This window comes from Equus przewalskii, chromosome 24 (genome assembly GCF_037783145.1).
Source record: "Equus przewalskii isolate Varuska chromosome 24, EquPr2, whole genome shotgun sequence".
Taxonomy (NCBI): Eukaryota; Metazoa; Chordata; class Mammalia; order Perissodactyla; family Equidae; genus Equus; species Equus przewalskii.
This window is the reverse complement of record NC_091854.1, coordinates 1,725,263-1,745,290: the sequence shown is the minus strand read 5'-3', so window position 1 is coordinate 1,745,290 and position 20,028 is coordinate 1,725,263. Positions and strand designations below refer to the sequence as shown.

Here is a 20,028-nt window from a genome sequence, read left to right as displayed (position 1 = left end):
CTATAAAGAGGACACAGCTCACATTCCTGGCTCAGCTCACACACACACACACACACACACACACACACACACACACACACACGAGTAAAATACTTTAGATTCAGAAGAGGCATTTGCATTTCAAAATATGTAACACAAAGAAATGCCCTAACCTACTGGAATCGAATTAAAAACATAGTTGTTTTTAGTTTGCTAACCTTCACGTTGTGAATAACATACTTTTAGGTAAATTCATTAATAATTAAGACTGGCCAAGACTTTCCATCATCCTTTCTGCCCCCAGAATCCTACCTAGAGGCAAGAGACATGTTTCAAGGTTAATAATATTTATTTCTACCAGGAGGAACTCTTACTTTGCTTTTATCGTGCTCATGAATGTTAGAGGAAGTGGTTATGAAATTAAAAGCTGTATTTGAATTGAGTTTCTACAAGACTCCCTAATGAACTGGCCTGTTCTGGGTCAGTACATCAGCAGTTTTAGGCAAGTCTTTGTATAGCTCTTCTAAACTCTATACTTTTACATAGCTATGAATTTACTTTTTAAAAATTTCTCCTATATTAAGTAATCATAACATGCTGTTTATACTATAAATAATGTCAAATATTCTCAGAAAATAAAATTGGAACTTAATTTTCCATACAACTTTATCATACTTAAAAGGTCTCAAAATACTTTGTAAATTAATGAGTTATTTGAACTCCAATAACTCCAGGGTGATTGGAAATATTAATAATGTACTTGGAAATAGCTGGCACTCAGACTAATAAAACATATTTACAGTGCAATATTGCTCAGAATAACAGCATTTTCCTATCATTTCTCTAAAGACATAAAAAATTTCATGTCTTCCAGTCATTTGAGAAGAGTGGAAAGAATATATGCTTTTAAATCTATTACACCAAAAAGTGTTTCTCCTAACAGGGGTTGTAGTGCACCAATTTATTATAATTGATATATTTGAAATAAAATAAATAAAATACTATACAAATGTTCACGACTCTGCTGAAAAGACTGTGTTGATATTTATTCATTTAAATAATTTGCTTTTTATATATGCAGAAGTCTTTCTTCCTTAGGGTATTTTATTAAGTCGCTAGGAAAGCAAGTCTAATTGTGGCACTCCCTGCCAGCACCATTTATCTCACATTGATCCCTTTGCTGACACTGTTACATGTCCTGGGGACAATGACCTTGGCCTCATCACTGTGTTCCTGCTTCTCTGACTCCCTCATTTCCCGTAATAAATTCTCAATATGCAATTTAAGGATGTTTTCTGGGGGATTCTGGGTCGAAGCTTCCTTTCTCGAGCCCTGAGAAATGAAAGAACAAATGTGCCATGGCTCCCTTCTACCACATTGACCTGGGGAGCCCAGTGCCAATTCCTTTGGCAAAGGCCCCACTGAACTCCTGGGTCTCCACAGGGCCTCGATAGCGGCTGCATGCCTCCTAATGGAACGAGAGGCAGACTAGGGAAATATTTACACCCTGGTGTCCCTAATTTCCCCCATATCACTTAAAGCTCCAGGATGTCAGTAATTCTCTTCTTCCACACTTGTTTCATAGGCTTTAGGTAAACAACTCAATGGTAAAACAAGTCTTGACTTTGCTGCCATCAAATACTATTTTTCACAATTTTTTCTCCAAATATACATCATACTTCTAGATTTCTCTCTAATTTTGTTTTTCCCTCTATTTTTAAGACTTTGTCCCAAAGCATGCATTTTCTCAACACTGGTCCCAATGTCTGGTCCCATCTTGTTCCAGAACCATAATTCTGTCTCTGATCTCACTATGTATGTCATTACTTAACCCCTTACCTGCCTTTCTTGAAAGTGAAAATAACAAACAGACCGTAATCTCTGACTTTCAAGGATGCCTTTTTCTTTTTATCTTTATGGTGGCATAAGCCTCGTTCAAATGGAGTAGTAGAGGAAGGGAGGGAGGCAGAGGGAACCCTTCGTTTGGAAATGGCTTTTAAAGCCCGCTTGTGTGAGGAGAGGCACTTCCTGTCTTCACCCATTTACCTGGAGAGAAGACAGAGCAAAACGAAAGACCTCCTGTCAGCAATATTCTTTAAAAGGACCTTTATATGAGCAAAAGAAAGATCAACTGATCTTTTTATACAGGCATTTAAACAAAAATCATCAAGTGTTTGCTTCTCAGATTTTTTTTTATGCTTTGAGAGATATTTTAAAAATAACTTGATTTTGTGACATTTCATGAAAAACTGTCAAAATTCCTTTCATGTCTGTGGAATGCATGTTTGCATTTCTCTGAAATTGTCCTTAAATTGGAAAATTTCATCCTTAATATTCAATTTTCACTTCCTGTAGAGTGATAATGAAACAAGCCCTTTGTTTAGTCCTTTGGAGATTATTTCTCAGGGAAAACAGCACAGAACACCTGGGTTTATCATAAATCTTCAAGAAATCTACATGCACTTTCTCTTCTCTGGAAGTAAAATTTTATTACACATTATTAAAGGATAAGTATATCAAATTTTATAGGAGAATCCTATCAGAATTTGATTAGAATTCCTAGGAGGTAACCTTAGCTTTCAGAGACTATACATGCAGTAGTCCCTGCTTATCCGTGGCGGGGATAGCTTCCAAGATCCCCGGTGGATGCCTGAAACCATGATAGTACGAACCCTACACCGAACCTGATACGAGTCAGCTCTGACGTGACTGATGGGCGGGTAGCCTTTTCAGTATGGATACCCTGGACAAAGGGATGATTCACATCTCTGGCAGTATAGAGCGGATGGCGTGAGATTTCGTGACGCTACTCAGAAGAGCATGCAATTTAAATCTTATAAATTGTTTGTTTCTGGAATTTTCCATTTAATATTTTCCAACTGAGGTTGACTCGGTAACTGAAACCACAGAGAGTGAAACCATGGATAAGGAGGGACTACTGTACAATCAAAATGTAGAATATCAAATGTATTAGGGTTTCAAAAGACATAAATTGCAAATTTAAATATTGAAGATCGTGTGATGAATATTACACTATTTTTGTTGTTGTGTTTTATTGCTTTCACAAGAAAGACCTTTCAGATTGTGAGTTCTCCCTGTGGTGCCTGTTCTGAGGGCAGTGCCCATACAATAATAAGCAATATATTTCCTCCCTACACTCCCCTGAAACAGTCATTTTGGAATCTCTTCCAAAAACCTGTCCATGATATTTGAGATGCCAAAAAATTGTATGGCTTCTTTTCAGGTCTGTGTACATCACAAAGAGAATACTGTGAAAAGATACTTGTCATAAACTGTTTTCTATTTACAAATGACAACAGCAACAAATAATTTTATCATCAAGGGCCGATCCCTGAAACCATATTGCAGCACAACAGCATGCCATTGAGAACAAGGAAACAAGCAGGAGCATCTGGAAATGCATTAGGAAGCATCTCTCCTTCCCCTGAGGAGAATTCTATCTTTAACCCAAATTGGATCATTTTGAAAATTCATGCGACGACATATAGATCAAGGTTAAATGAATAGAAGTGTGAGGAGAAAATTGGTGTCCTCCTTAAAGAGAGAGACAATTGGGTGATGTCAAGATACTGACAAGAAACCTCTATTCATATTACATAATCAAGCCAAATAGTGTGAAAGCACTCTCTTGACATATGAGTTTTGAGCATATTAAAGAACTAAAATAAAACCTCTGAAATCTCAAGGTCATTTGAGATAATGACTGTTATGTTGTGTGATGACACATTTCTCTAATGGCATTGTACAAATAAATTTATATATAATTTAGCATTCACGGACAAGACACAAACCATCACATATACAATTGAAAAGAAAGAAACAAAATTGTTCACAGAATTATTATTGAAGAAGTGAAGATGAAATCAATGTCTTTTAGCCATACAACAATGCATTTGAGAAATGAGTGGTTAATTTTCTTGCAATGATGATTTTGAGATAACCATTATATTATTCTATGTGCATGGTGTATCGTGTCATATCTGTCTGTGTGAAATATAGAATCTATTGTTTCCATGGCTAACTTAAAGTGATAATGTAGGATATTTTTCAAGAAGCATAAATAGTTAACTAAATTTTCAAGGATTTGAAAAAAATTCCTTTTATTTCTATATAATTGATCTTAAAAGAGTTTATCATGTATGTCACGATTTTCACACACATATGGTTACTAGGAGAGTTTCACTAAGAAAATTATATGCAAATTAAGATTCTTTATAATTGGACACACACATTACCTACAGAACTAAATGTAGCAGACTGAGCATTCGAAGCAGAAGAGCGTAGGCTTACTGTCATCAGTTTAAAAGAAACCTATATTAAATACTTCATAAAATAAACGTTAAGCTGGTATTGAGAACTGGGAAGTTTCCCCTGGAAAACCTGTTTCAACCTCTAATCACGGTTATAATCTTCAAAGTAACATGACCACTTATATCTAAAGGACATATGTCTACTTTTCTCAGCTCCACATGTTTATACAAATCAATTCTAATTTCACAGTAATCTCTTAGATACAGTAATCCAAAATATTTAAAATTTTTTGCATAAGTAAAACTCATAATTTCAAATCTTGCTTCTCTTGTACAGAATAACTAACAACCCAAATGCCCAGGGTAATTAGCCAATGAGAATCCCACAGCGAAGGTAACAAATGCAAACTCCACAGGCTCTGTGCTAGACAGTGAGGATAAAAGGTAAAGAAGAAACGGGTCTTCCTCAGATGGACCTAGTCTAGTGAGAGAATTAAATGAATAATTGAAGTGCACTTTAATCAAGTTATGCTAGAGGGAAGGACAAAGTCTAAGGAAGCCACATGAAAGGGGGCTTAATTCAAGCTGGGGCTTAATTCAAGTTTCAAAGAAAACTTCCTGAAGGAAATGATGTCTAAATATATTGAGTTCCTTCACTGATGTCCTATGTCCTAGAATCCTATGGCAAGTGCACTGTTCCTTGTCTTAAGGTAGTCCTTCTGATACTACAGTAAGTTTCTCTGTCCAGTGTAAACACATTTTCTAAATATCTACACCTAGGAAATACTACCCAGAGTGAGAGCAGAATCAGTCACCATGTGATTAATCATTAGACATCACTGGGTGTTGTTGGACAAAGGGCCAACGTAACCACATTAAAACTCCGGGACGCTATCACACCCTTAACCCGTATTTAGGAGCACGGAAGATCCAAACCATGCTCCTTATAGTGCCCTCATTGCTTACTTTACACTGCTCCCTCAAATACTCAAGAGAAATTGCTCACTTTAAGTTTTTGAGAACAATACAACTTTACCTTGTTGAATTCATGATGTATTAAGAGATAACATAATTCATTTGTACCCATTGAGTTCATTCTGAAAACCCTCTTATCTTTGCAGATTATGGTAGGGGAAGGAATTCTCTACTGTTGTCTGTCCAAAAGAAGAAATGGGGTTGGACTGGAGCCCAACATTAATGCTGGAGGCTGCAACTTCAATTCTTTCCTTAGAAGAGCCGTCAGATTTGTTGGTGGGTGTGGGGAATCACAAAGAAAGGAAATGTTTTTTTCAAATAGGAATGTTATATTTAATTACAGATATTAAGTCTTTAAAGCTATAATTTAGTTGTATAATTTCAGGTACATGATGAGTTTTACATTATACTAAAAAACTGCTAAAACACTAACATTTGGGCTTTGTATCTGAAATGTGTTATTTACAGTTATAGTCCTTGTTTTCAGAGCTAACATGCCATGCATTTCAGTATGTTTTTGTCTTAGCTGTGGTTGAAGCATAGATTTACTTTAAAATGGTTTCTCTGGATCTGTGTTCATTTTTTAAAGTGGAGAATAAATGTCAGCAGGCCAGTATGAATGGATAACTCTTCAGAAATTAGTTTAGCAACATCAATGATTCCATTTCAGTTCTCCTGGAGCGTTTTCATCCAGAAGTTACTGCACATGGAAATGTCACCATAGAGTACTGGATCAAGGCTATTTTTCCTTTGTTATATCCTCCAACTTTACCTCCCATTTTTCATGAGACCTATAGAAAATCCATGGGGCTGGCTAACCAGCATCTGAATCAAACCAGTATCTAAACCTTCCTCTCTGATTAGCATGAGACCATCCTTTTTTTTTTTTTGCAGGGAAAGATTTGCCCTGAACTAACATCTATTGCCAATCTTTCTCTTTTTTTTCTTTTCTCCCCAAAGCCCCAGTGCATGGTTGTATATCCTAGTTGTAAGTCCTTCTAGGTCTTCTATGTGAGCCACCAACACAGCATGGGAACTGAAAGACAGGTAGCGTGAACCTAGGAAGTGAACCTACCTGCTGACACACTGAGAGTGCCGAACTTTAATCGCTAGAGCCTCTGGGCTGGCTCAGCATGGGACCATCTTAATGTTAGTCAAGTCACAGACCTTTTTTTTTTTCAACTGAGTTGAGAAGTCAAGCCACAGTACATCACACCAATGTGGATGTTTTACATTCATTCCAATTAAGTCAGTAGAAAGTTATTTTTCCTTGTAACTTCTCAGCTCAAAGGAATAAGTAGTCTCATTTAATACCTAGTAGATAATTAAATACAACTGTCTTCCCACTAGAGGAAAAATCTGGTCTAAATCATGCCCTAGACTCTGCTTTACCAGGCAAGGCACATGGAGACGGTAAGATAAGAATAGGCTTCTTAGCAGGGTCATGAACTTAGGCAAGGAAGTAAAAGGTCAGGACATGCAGCTGCTCTCCTCTCTGAAATGCCTTATTCTGTGAGGATAGTCCATCCTACGCTAGAGAACAGTGTCCCAGAGTCAGCAACTCCATCCTCCATGCGTCTGGAGATTCTCATTCTCCAAAGGTAAAAATGGGTGGGTTTCCCCACTTATCCATAGTCCTCTCTAAGACCTTGCGTGCTGCTGGGGAATTAGAATGTAGAAATAAACCTCCCGTGTCTTGAACCCCAGGTGTGGGTGGAGAAGGAATTGGGAGAATGATGGTTAGATAATGAGGAGGAGAGAAGGAAAAGACAAAACACAGTAACATGCAGGCCAGCGATCTTGGTCTGGAGGAGTCCACTGAAAAATGATCCAAGTGTGTCTCACACTGATTTCTATGAGCAAATCATGAATCAGAATTTAGGCTGTGAAGTCAGAGTGAATCCAGGGTGTCAGAACAACGTAGAGGGAGTAGGTGAGTTCCAGATTATGTGTATGAGAGCAGAGAGCTAGACTCCCAAAGATAGGTCTAGGCAAGGGACTTGAAGCAGGAACGGAGTTGGAGTACACAAGCATGCATCGGGGTTTGTGAGTTTATGATTTAAGACTGGCCCCAGGAGGCAAAAGAAAGATAGATTTTGGACGAGGAGATATAAGAACATCATCTCTGAATTCCAAACTTGCAGGAAGGCTCCCACAGCCCTGTACTCATGATACAATTATTGTTTTCATGACAGGGTCCACTTGCCCTCTTCTCTGTTTTCATTAGCATTCCTGATGTGACTACAGCTTCTTGGGAGTTTGAACTGATTCTGTAGGGTTTGACGACTATGGCTGGAGTTAGGGACCATCAAGAAGAGAGAGCCCTGGCAGCTCAAACATTCTAAGCAATTTATAATTATCCTGAATTTTGCTTCATTCCCCATATTTAATCCTTCTCAAATCACACAGTCGGTCACCTTAACATGTTCCAGGTATCTGACAAGTGACCTATAGTTAATAATATTAAGTATTGGCCCTATTTAACCAAACTGACAAAAATACCTCAAATTACTACTCTGGAGATACTAATTGACCTTATTTTTGCCTTAAGAATCTGTTTAGAAGTTTAGGAATTTTCTACACTATCTCCTCAAAATAAACTCAGAGAAAATGATCACAGCAGATTTAAAGGTTGTCATGTTAATGTGAAATAAACATGATTGATAAGGACACAACATCAGCTTTAAGCACTAACTTGGTAACAGTTTCTTTCCTTTTGCTTATAGGTGTTCATGTGTTTGGACTCTGCTCTACAGCTCTCATCACAGATATCATACAGCTGTCCACAGGATATCAGGCACCATACTTTCTGACTGTCTGCAAGCCAAACTACACCTCTCTGAATGTGTCTTGCAAAGAAAATTCCTACATTGTAGAAGATATTTGCTCAGGATCTGACCTTACAGTTATCAACAGTGGCAGGTTAGAAACTGACGTTTAAACACATTCCGTGCCAGTGTTTTCACTGTTCGTTAATAGCTTGAGGTATCATCTTAGGCATACATTTTTCAGTCACAATGATTTTCATTTTCTTTTTCTTCTCAATACGGTAATCTCTTTGGTGATTAAACCATAGAAACCCATTGGTGGCTCATTCTAAATCCTTCTATCTCCAAATTTCACCTTCACATTCTTGTCACCAGTCTTCATATCACCAAAGCCCATTCAAGTTTTGTGATCTACCCTAAACTCATTATGGTTTTAGGTTACCACAGTGGGTTTATTTTAGGATATTTATGGTCAGTCATGGCTTACAGTCAATATGTGTCTTGCATTGACTTAAGTGAAAGATATTTACATCTCTATTATATGTTTTATCAAACAAATCAAGTGAATTTTCCTTTTCGTAGACTTTAAAAAAGGATAACATCTGGGATTTTAGAAAATAAGGGACAGAAAAACCCAAGAAACTATCAACATTTTAAATTTTTTTTCAATCAATAATGTAAAAAATAAGCTTGTATGGTAAGAGATAATATTTTGTAAGTTCAAAAGAAATAAGTCACAGAAGGATGAGGGGCAGTAAACAATTATTATAAGAATTGTATTTGTCATTCAACAAGTTCCCAAAGATTGACTTAAGAGTGAAAAATAAGTTAATAGGGACACTTGAAGAATCAGAGCCTGATATTATGGAATTACACACATTCAAGTGCTCGTGGTCCATTCAATAATTTTGAACCTACATTTAAGATCTATATCCTCTATTCTTTCTCAGTCCTTTTACATTATCTTGCCTGTGTTGAATGGCAGTCCTTTTTACTGAGTATCAAATAATTAGAAGGACATTAATATAACTGAATTTTATTTTTTCCAAATTTTTATCCATTAAAAGAAATTTCTATTCTTCTTTTGTCTGTCCTTTTCAGTGTCTCTCTTGCTATCTTGTGTCTCACCTCTCCCACTTTTCTCCTTAAATTGTTTAATTAAATAAGATGCTCTGTGATTCTCGAGATAATTATTTTAAAGTGGAATATACAGAGAAACGTTTTGTTAAAGTCAGAGTTTCTTATGCTTTCTAGAGGGTGAAAAACACATTTAGACCCACTGCTGTGAGAAAATAATTTTGTCTTTTAAATTTTTATATAAATGAAACCATATGTATTTAGAGCATAGAAAAATTTAAAAGCTTTAAAATCTTAGATTTTATGAATTTCCACTTTAAACTGACATAATTCTAATACCAAAGAATAACTATAATGCTTTCCAATCTGTTTCTACTTTCAACCATAATTACCATAATTCCAATGGTGTAATGAAGTGATCCCTCACAAAATTAGCACTTTATCTTGGAAAGTGCATCACTACCACCCTTTAATACTAATGGTGATCAGCAGCGTTTATTTTATCAGACTTTCCTCCAGAAAACCAAACAGAAACTATAGTTATTGCTCATTGCCCTGCGACTTTTAAGTTGAACATTTTACCCGCTTAGTGTTCTTGAGAGGATTGTTAGCCGTATATCTAAACTAGAAGGCATAATTTGTCTGTCTTCCTTTGTCAGAAAGTCATTCCCTTCTCAACATGCGACCCTCGCCGCCTTTGCAGCTGTGTACGTTTCGGTAAGTTACTGGTCCTTTTCATCAAGTTGTGTCCTACAGAAAATCAAGGAGATGAGTGTTATCCCCAAGTGACTAATTACGTTATATAGTTGTGTAGTCACAGAACAGTAAACTTTAGCACAGTAGTCCTTGAATACAGTGGCATCCAAAGCAGAAATTTGACGCTACTATAAACAATATTATAGTAAAATCACTTTTCTACACACATATAAGAATATTTATTTAGCCTGGTATCCCTTTAATGTAATATTATACTCCATGGGAGGATATTGTGAAACACACGAATAAAACTGAAAGAATTACATTAAGTAAACACACAATTTATTTGTAGTGTTTATGTAAGAATAGTGAGTTCTAAGTCAATATAAGTTTGATAAACGCTATACAGCAAATGGTCATTGTATCTGATTAATACGATAGCCAATGAGGTCTTATGTGAGGAAAATGGACTGAAATTATGTGACAGGTAACATGGACACTAAACAACTGACTAATTCTGCTGCTTCTATTTTTTCAAACTTTCATGCAATTATATGAGAGATCAGTTACTTATTTGATCAATTTTGTCATGTATTTCCTTTCTTTGCTGGTATAGAACACAGCCATTGCAGGGGGAATGGAACAGTAAAATTGATGTCAAATGTATCAGTTAGGCTTTTGAGTTTAACTTTTTATTTGGTTATGATTTAATGATAAAATGACCTTTCTAACATAGTTAACCTGTTTCTTTCATTTTTAAGATGTACTTCAATTCCACATTAACGGATTCCTCTAAGCTTCTGAAACCTCTCTTGGTCTTCACATTTATCATCTGTGGAATCATCTGTGGACTAACACGTATAACTCAGTATAAGAACCACCCAGTTGATGTCTATTGTGGCTTTTTAATAGGAGGAGGAATTGCTTTGTACTTGGTAAATAGTTTATTATTATTTAATAAACCACAGCTTAAAATGGAAAACATGCATAGAATATTTTGCACTGTAATAATTTATTAACAATATAGTTTATATTCATGAGAAAATCTCTGGCTGCATCTCCATGCTAAGCCAAAACACATATCCCACTCTCAGTAAAATAATTTATTAAACTCTTATCATGGGCCAGAAACTGTGATTTTAGAAGGATTATTGCATTTTTATCCTTACACTACCCACCTAGAAAAAGAGTCAGGGACTATTACTACCAGAATAACTTTACAGATAAGGAAAGTGAATAGTATTAGTGAAATAATGTTAGTGAAAGTAAAGATTTAGTGGAAGATTATATAACTTACCCAATAACACAAATGTGACACCTGGAGATAACTATGATCCAACTAATATTGAATTCTTCAGCAGTACTCTATTTTCAAGCCTGACCTTCCTCCAAGGGAAATATCCTCAGCATAAGGAAACTGGGATTGTCCATTTCATTCATTCATTCATTCATTTTACATCTATTCAATATCCAATCTTGGCCAGGTACTATACTAAGTATCAGAAAAGTGAGAAATAAGATATATCCTCAAGGAGTTACAGTATTTTACAAATAAAAATATAAACAGTTACAGTATGTTAAATGAAACAATAGGCTGTGAACGAAATGCACACTGCCTAAGGAAGTCAGAGAAGCCTTCATAGAAGTGATGTGGTTTTGAAAAATGAGCCTTTCTTAGGGTAAGGAAAGGAGAAAGGGCATTAAAGCAGAAGAAACTGCACATGAAAAAAGATGGACATGTGAAAGAGCAAGTATAAGTGGAGGGTGCGGGAACAGGAGGAATGCGAGATAATGGCCAGGTTTCTAGCTTGGAAGATTGGGCAGATGGTGACATCATTACAGACCAGGTAAATGATAGAGGAAGCAGGTTGATGGAGGGAAAGGGGATTGATGAACTCAATTAAAGGATCAATAGGCAGTTGAATAGTTGGGTCTGGACCTCAGAGGAGCAATCAGTGATGGAGAAATACATTTGGAAATCGTGGACATTACTGGTGCAAGTATCAACATAGTAATGGAGTTATATAAAATTGCCAGATCATAAGAATATAAAGAAGCCAGGGAACACCAGTACACAAGCAGCATACAGAGGAAGAGGCAACAAGAGGAAGAAGGAAACTGAGAGGAGCTGACAGAGAGGTGAAAATGGTCTTCAGCAGCAGTTCTCAATCGTGTAATCTTGATGCACTTGTGAAAGGTGTTATAAGACAATGATTACAAAAAATAGCAAAAGTACTGAAGTGAGAAAGATTCATTTTTCATTTTTATAAACTAGAATAGTCAGGATTGTCACTTCAAATCTCATTATTACTCACATGCTTTCTTCCGTGCAAGAGAAAGTAATCAAATTAAAGTAAGTGTGCCAGGAATTGCGCATAAGCCTGGGTTGCCCACAGGAGTGTTGCTTGGCAATGTATGCTAGAGGGTGAATAAAGAAGACTGGGAACCGTTGTGGTCTCGTTCACGCATTGCCTCTGCATGTGTGTGATTTCATGGTGTCCTGGAATTGGCATGGGCTTCATAGTCTGAAGGATTGGGGCTTGAATTTTAAATCTCTCTCTGCTTGGCCAAGTTATATAGCCTCTCAGAAGCCTGTTTCTTCACCTATAAAATAAGGATAATAACTATCTACTTTATCATAACAAAGATTAAACAACTATATTTATCAAGCACAGTGCTGATAAAATAAGGATAATAACTATCTACTTTATCATAACAAAGATTAAACAACTATATTTATCAAGCACAGTGCTGGGCACTGAATGTTAACAGTATTGGCAGAGGTTACTTGCAGTGGAGGATTTTCCTAAACTTACAACTTTAAACATAATTATTAATAGAACATTAGGTAGGGACTACTCAACCTGAGAACTCTGGCAGTGAGAGCAAATCTTTCAGAAGAAGATTTGAACCAGGAATTAAAGTACTTGGAGAGGCAGCAGTCTGACTTTATTCCATTCCTGTTTGCACTCTATGCCCTGAAATTGGAAATTTATCACTTCTAAGCCAATGCTGTCGCTTATTGTTAAGCACTCTATAAATGTTAAATCCATAGGATTCCTTTGGTTTGATTTGAAAAAGTAGACAGTGGCTACCAGCTATTGAAATTAGCATACAAATAGGTATCTGCTGCTTGCTCTTATCTCTAAACTAATCATCTCAAAAACTGAAAATCCAGCAGAAATTAGACTTTCTATGTGTAAAAAGGGTAAAAATTTTGAATCTGAATTTTAGCCTTTCGCAAATTTTTATCCCCAAAAATCTAAAACAAAAAATCTATAGCTTGAGTATGAAGACAAGATTAAATAAAATTTGGCTCAAATTCAGTGTACTAGCACTGAATTGATCAAATATTATTTCCTAACTTACACCAAGTTTAAATTAGGAAAGAACGTAGGTGCCCTAATCTAGTGACAGCTTCTGTCTTCACAGAACACTCTGTACAGTGTTGAACACACAAGGCTGTACTTGATGTGAGTTGTAACAATAGGGGTCTCTGACCTCACGGCAAAACCTGATGTCATGTTTTTCGAATGACTCTTTGTTGTGTGCATACCCCTCCTGCTTTCCATCATGAGGTGTGATCAAAGATGGAAGGTAAAATAAATCAGTTAAGCCATTCGAGGTGTCACTCAACAAGACGCTCCTAAATCCAGAAAAATGAATTGCTTTGAAAAGCAGAAGGTCCTTATTTCTCTCCTTGTCTGACTTTTCATCTCAAAACACACAGAGGGTAAGATTCACAAAAACATCCAGTGGGATGGAGAAAGGAGAGAAAATCCAACTAATAAAAAAACAAAGGGTTCCATATTTCTGAACAATTAGTTTAGTGATTTATGATATAACTTACAACCTATTTTCTGAGTAATTGTCGTTTTAGTTTTTGTTATTTATGTTAGTCAGTGGTGTATAGAGAGCGAATAGCTTATTGATGTGCTTCAGTGGGTCCTCTAACGCATGGCATTTATTGTTTCTCTTCAACACTAGGGGTTGTATGCTGTGGGGAATTTTCTGCCTAGTGATGAGAGTATGTTTCAGCACAGAGAAGCCCTCAGGTCTCTGACAGACCTCAATCAAGACCCCAGCCGAGTTTTATCTGCTAAAAATGGTAGCAGCAGTGATGGAATTGCTCACACAGAAGGCATCCTCAACCGAAACCACAGAGATGCTAGCTCACTGACAAACCTCAAAAGGGCAAATGCTGATGTAGAAATCATCACTCCACGGAGCCCCATGGGGAAGGAGAACATGGTTACCTTCAGTAATACCCTGCCTAGAGCCAACACCCCTTCTGTAGAAGACCCTGTCAGAAGAAACGCCACCATTCATGCCTCTATGGATTCTGCTAGATCGAAGCAGCTCCTCACTCAGTGGAAGAATAAGAATGAAAGTCGGAAGTTGTCCCTGCAAGTTATAGAGACTGAGCCTGGACAGTCACCACCCAGATCCATAGAAATGAGGTCAAGCTCAGAGCCGTCAAGGGTGGGGGTGAATGGAGACCACCATGGTCCTGGCAATCAGTACCTCAAGATCCAGCCTGGCACTGTCCCCGGGTGTAATAACAGCATGCCTGGGGGCCCAAGAGTGTCCATTCAGTCCCGCCCTGGGTCCTCACAGTTAGTGCATATCCCTGAGGAGACCCAAGAAAACATGAGCACCTCCCCCAAAAGCAGTTCTGCTCGGGCCAAGTGGTTGAAAGCTGCGGAGAAGACCGTGGCCTGTAATAGAAGCAACAGCCAGCCCCGAATCATGCAAGTAATAGCCATGTCCAAGCAGCAGGGCGTCCTCCAAAGCAGCCCCAAGAACACCGAAGGCAGCACGGTCTCCTGCACTGGCTCCATCCGCTACAAAACCTTGACAGACCACGAACCCAGTGGAATCGTGAGGGTTGAGGCTCACCCGGAGAACAACAGACCCATCATACAGATCCCGTCCACCGAAGGCGAAGGGAGTGGCTCCTGGAAATGGAAAGCCCCTGAAAAGGGCAGCCTTCGCCAAACTTACGAGCTCAATGATCTCAACAGGGACTCAGAAAGCTGTGAGTCCCTGAAAGACAGTTTTGGTTCTGGAGATCGCAAGAGGAGCAACATCGATAACAATGAGCATCACCACCACGGAATCACCACCATCCGCGTCACCCCAGTAGAGGGCAGTGAAATTGGTTCAGAGACGCTGTCCGTTTCTTCTTCTCGCGATTCCACCCTAAGGAGAAAGGGCAACATCATCTTAATCCCTGAAAGAAGCAACAGCCCGGAAAACACTAGAAATATCTTCTACAAAGGAACCTCCCCGACACGGGCTTACAAGGATTGAGTGATGGCGGTTCAATCATTTGGGTGACCCCCAAAGACCACATGCTGATTCTACCTGTGCTCCGTTCCAGCAGATTGGGAAGTCTTCTCATCAAACTAAATTATCCACCATCAGCCCGGAACTCAATGACTCTTGAGAACTACTACACTCAAGCTTGTAGATTTCACATCAAGGGGAGGGAAAAGCACAACGCAAGAACCTAACTCATGTGATAATGTGAAGACTCTTAAGACCTATCTTCAAACTCAAAAGGTTTGCAGAGGGCAGTATCAAAAGAAAGTGGTTTCCTTCAATGTATACTATTTTACTTCCTGAATGTGCCAATTTTAGGGATTTTTCTTTATAATAGCTGTGGGAATCCAGAACACACGTTTTCCCTACAGCAGAGGCCATGCAGTATTATATATTCATTTTGCAGAATCTGCACCTAAAGCTCAATACGGGTGGTGCTGATTATTATAGTATATATACCGTGTAAACTCTCAAATTCTATTTAGCTGTGAAATAGTGGTGTGCAATTCCTTGTCAAAGAAATGCTACTGTATTAAGAAGATGCTGGCTGCTTTGTGTTAGAGTAGGACATCCCGCAGCTCCTCTGTAGTGGCTCTGTCACAGTCAAAAAATGAAAAGGTTTTGTGCATTTCTTAAAAATTATGCTTTCTTCAAGAACAAAAAGTGTGTAGGAGAATTTTCAGTGCAAGAAAACAACTAGTATTTTTCCGAAGTTTTTTTGCTGCTTACTTTTTATTTAAGTATAGATCCTGCTAATGAAGAATATGGTTTTTAGTGAGTACCTTTGCATAATTTAAAAAATATATTGTTTTAGAGAGTTTTTTGAAATTGTTGTGATCCTATTTTGCATTTTACGGCTTCTCCTTTATTTATTGATTTAAAAAATTTTTTGATGTTATACGTATGTTCTTCTACTTTGAAAGCAAAACTAACGGGTGACATTCCTAGAGCAAAATACACTGCTGTGAATTTATAAACAAGAAATCTGAACCAAAACTTGACATTGTGGATTATGTTGCCAGCAATGTTAGTCAGATCTACTCTGAGATGTCTCCAACCAGCTGGCCTAGTTTGCCATCTTAACAAGTAGTCCAAAAATTCCATTTGGATCCAGATTATAATTTTTTTCAATTTCCTGATAACCAGTAAATTAGAACCACAGTACTTAGGTTTTACCTTCTTCCCTAGAATATTTTTGTTAATTGGACACCAACAGGAAGACTCTGAAGAAAATGCAAATTGATAAGTGAAAGTATCTCACAATATAAATTAAGAATGTATTTCTTCAAATATCTAAATAGGCACAGTTTTAGTGCTTAACTTGCAAACAACAGTTTTTGCTACCTATCCCGAATGAAGCCTTCAGCCTAAATCAAAGGAAATCAATATTATCAATAAGAAGATAAAAACAAAACATTCTGAAGTGTTTTTCAACTTAAAAATTTCTTTTAAGTATGAAGAAATATTTGGTTCTTGGAATTTAGTATTAAACCTTTTTTACACCATTCTTTAAGAATTCTAATATACACTGGATGATTGCCAAGGGGATAAAAGGGAACAACAAAGCTGGTTGATCTGATTTCAGTTTAGTTTTCAGTGAGAACAGAGGGATTGTTTAGAGACAAATCGTACCACGTCATTCTCAGCTTCTACGGGATAAGGGCAGAGCTTCCTAGAGTCACCAACCTCCTAAAGCTTGAGGGATTTAGCTGAAACCAGCAGAATTGAAAACTCTGGCAATAAAATACAGATTCAACTATATCCCTTCTGGCAATTTCCTTCTCAGAGAGGGGAGTGGGAGTAAAATGTTGCCTTCCCCACTTCTCACCCCACCACCATCACCATCATGACGCTCCTACTGGCTTTTGCCAGTTGATAGAGGGGAAGGTGGACTGGTTTTCTGAAGAAAAAAAAGCTGCAGCATTTCAGGTGCAGTGTGATATTTCCTAATCTTTCCTATTTCTTAAGAAAAGATTTTAAAGTACTTCTCTAATCATCGAAGTTTTTTTTTTCTTTACATAAATGTTGATATATTCTTTTTCTACTCAAAGTGCCAAAGGCTACAGTTTTTAATGACTTAACGAATTGTACCACATTGTTAAGGACATATGATAGTCGCTAGAACTCAGACCTCTGCATGTATATTTGATAATACATCTTTTGTAAAAAAAAAATTACAAAAAAATATTTGTTTACATTCCACTGGTACCTTAATTTAAAATAAATGAAACTAACAGGTGTTATCTCTTCTTAGTGTTCTATTGGTCTTATTTGCTAATGAGAGCACTTCTTCCTTTGTTAGGCTGTGCTTTACTGATAAAACCAAGTATTGAATAAAGAGAGTTAATTATCTTTTTAAAGTATATAAAATTATGAAAATATATATAATATATATATAAAGTATTGTGTTTAATAAAATGTTATGCAATGTTTTCCAAACTGATAAAGTTTGTAAAGTGCTATAATGTATTTTGTTAAGTACAGATCAAAGCTCTTGTGTGAGTATATTGTGCTAACATCATAGAAATAAAGATTAGATTTCTTCACCAAAATTGGAACATTTGGTTTTTTTACTTCAGATTACGAATGGATAATAACTTGGCTTATAGAAAAACAGCTGGAATATAAGAATGAATCAAAACTGATTATATTCATAGTTGTTTGGAAGAAAGAGTGTTGCACTAAGAAACGTTTGTCAAGCTGTGACATAATGTTTCCTTACAATTTCGAATTTTTATTTTATGTTTATTAAAGGAGCTCTTTTGGATTTATTTAGACATAGATTTTCACATATCAATGTTATAGAGTATAGAAAAAGAAAATATGAAAGAGTCAGGGTCAATTGTTCTGAATCAATTTTTGACTAAGAGTCGTTGATGTGGATATTTTCCCCAATATTATTGCCCTTTGTGCCCACTTATCTTAAAAAGCATGCTTTACTATTAACTCTAGGATTGTTTTCACAGCTATTAACACCTACTCTACAAGTTGTACAGCTGATACTTTATACATCTCACTAGAAGGTACTAAAACAATTCTTAGACCACACCCAGGACTTCCACTTTACTGAAATGATCCTTAAGTGGGTCATTGACTGAAACATGAAGTTGTAGTTGTCCAGTAATACCACCAAGTTCATACAATTGTCCAACAGTGGCCAAGTTCATGCATACCAGGCAGTGATATCCTGATTGCCACCTGGCTAACACCCTTGTAAGATGCTATTTATTGTAGATAAATAGTAGTTTTAGAGAAGCTAATGTGAACACACAATGTATATCTTATAATGGTTGAAATACAATATTAAGCCTCTCTGGGTCTTCATTTTTTCATCTCTAAAATGGGGAAATTCATATATTAGCCTTTCTAAAAGATATTCTAAACTCTTTTCTAAATTTCTATGGATTAGCACCATGTATTTTATCCAGAAAGCAAAAACTACTTATAAGAAAATAGGAAATAACTCACTAATCTAAAATGACTAACAAATGAGTATTGTCATCTTTGACCACAAGGTTAATATAAGCAAGCCAAATGGGGTTGCTAAGAGCCTATATCAACCATTTTATTACATAATAGATTAAATTAGGTGATTTGTATACGAGTACCCCTGATCCTAGTACCTTTCTCATGAGGTATCAGATGGATGGATTCTGGATTATATACGTAAGAAGCTATCATTAGGAGCCATATCATTTCTATCTTTTACCGGTCAACTCTTTACTAGTTATCTATGGGTCACTTCATCCTACAGTTCAGAGGGAATATGAAAAATTATGTATAATTCAGAGAGTAATTTCATTAATATAATTGAAGGAAATCAAAAGGAATTGAAATGATTTAATCTAAGAGGAAAATATGGCCTGGAAAATGGATAATGATCTGTTTGTGACTACATATTTCATTTCCTCTACTTAGTAAATGTGTCTCCTGTTTTTATTCTGCTGAAATCTTCTAAAATTTTCTAGGATCAAATGCTCCACTTTGAAGAAAATATAGATTTCAGTAATGGTATATGGTATCGGAGGTGAGATCCAATTATAGGAAGTTCTTAGTGATCATGTTTTCTAGTTACAAGGACTCTAAATGAGTCCTCTGATATAGAAATGACTTTTCTTTCACTGTCCATACAATACAATGTTAGTTAGTCAGTGAAAGTCCCAAATCATGTGTGTTTGTGCACTATAGTCAATGAGAAGGAGGGGAGAACTGATCAAAATTATAGTTCTGACATCAATTCTACTTAACAAACTTGCCGAGTGCCCATTTCATCTCCTTTACACTCCCAGCTTAAGAGTCTCAGTCATTGCCTACAAGAAAAATCTATCTAAACTCTAACGTGTACAACAGGTGTACATTATAATTCAACATCTGTATACACTACAAAATGATCACCACTGAAAGTTCAGCTACCATCCATCACCACGCAACTGACCCCCTTCACCCTCAACCTCCTTCCCCTTTGGTAACCACCAATCTGTTCTCAGTATCTATGAGTTTGTTTCTATTTTTGGTTTTTTGTTTCTTTATTTTGGCTTTTTTTAGATTCCACATACGAGTGAAATCATACAGTATTTGTCTTTCTCCGTCTCCTATTTCACTTAGCATAACACCCTCAAAGTCCATCCATATTGTCACAAATGGCAAGACTGCAGAGTAGTATGCCATTGCATATATATATACCATAGCTATTCCACTTCTGGGTATTTATTCGAAGAATACAAAAACACTAATCCAAAAAGATAAATGCATCCTTATATTCATTGCAGTGTTATTTACAATAGCCAATATATGGAAACAACGTAAGTATTAATTGATGGATGCATAGATAAAGAAGAAGTGGTATGTAAAATCTCCTTTTTCTCTTAATCACCTCAGGACATTTTGTACTTGGCTGCTACTTTATGGAAAGAAACCTAGATATTCTCTATACTAGG

The 20,028-nt window shown here is 36.7% G+C and overlaps 1 protein-coding gene across 1 annotated transcript in view; it reads left to right on the top strand.

Annotated features, from left to right (window-relative positions):
• PLPPR4 (phospholipid phosphatase related 4) overlaps positions 1-17,643 on the top strand; it is a 42,082-nt gene extending 24,439 nt beyond the window's left edge. Inside the window, exons 3-7 of the mRNA XM_008507312.2 lie at positions 5,372-5,501; positions 7,952-8,147; positions 9,730-9,787; positions 10,528-10,701; positions 13,754-17,643. Coding sequence (XP_008505534.1) covers positions 5,372-5,501; positions 7,952-8,147; positions 9,730-9,787; positions 10,528-10,701; positions 13,754-15,079 — 1,884 coding nt within the window. The 3' untranslated portion in view covers positions 15,080-17,643. The remainder of the gene's footprint in view (positions 1-5,371; positions 5,502-7,951; positions 8,148-9,729; positions 9,788-10,527; positions 10,702-13,753) is intronic.
• The last annotated feature ends 2,385 nt before the right edge of the window (positions 17,644-20,028 follow it).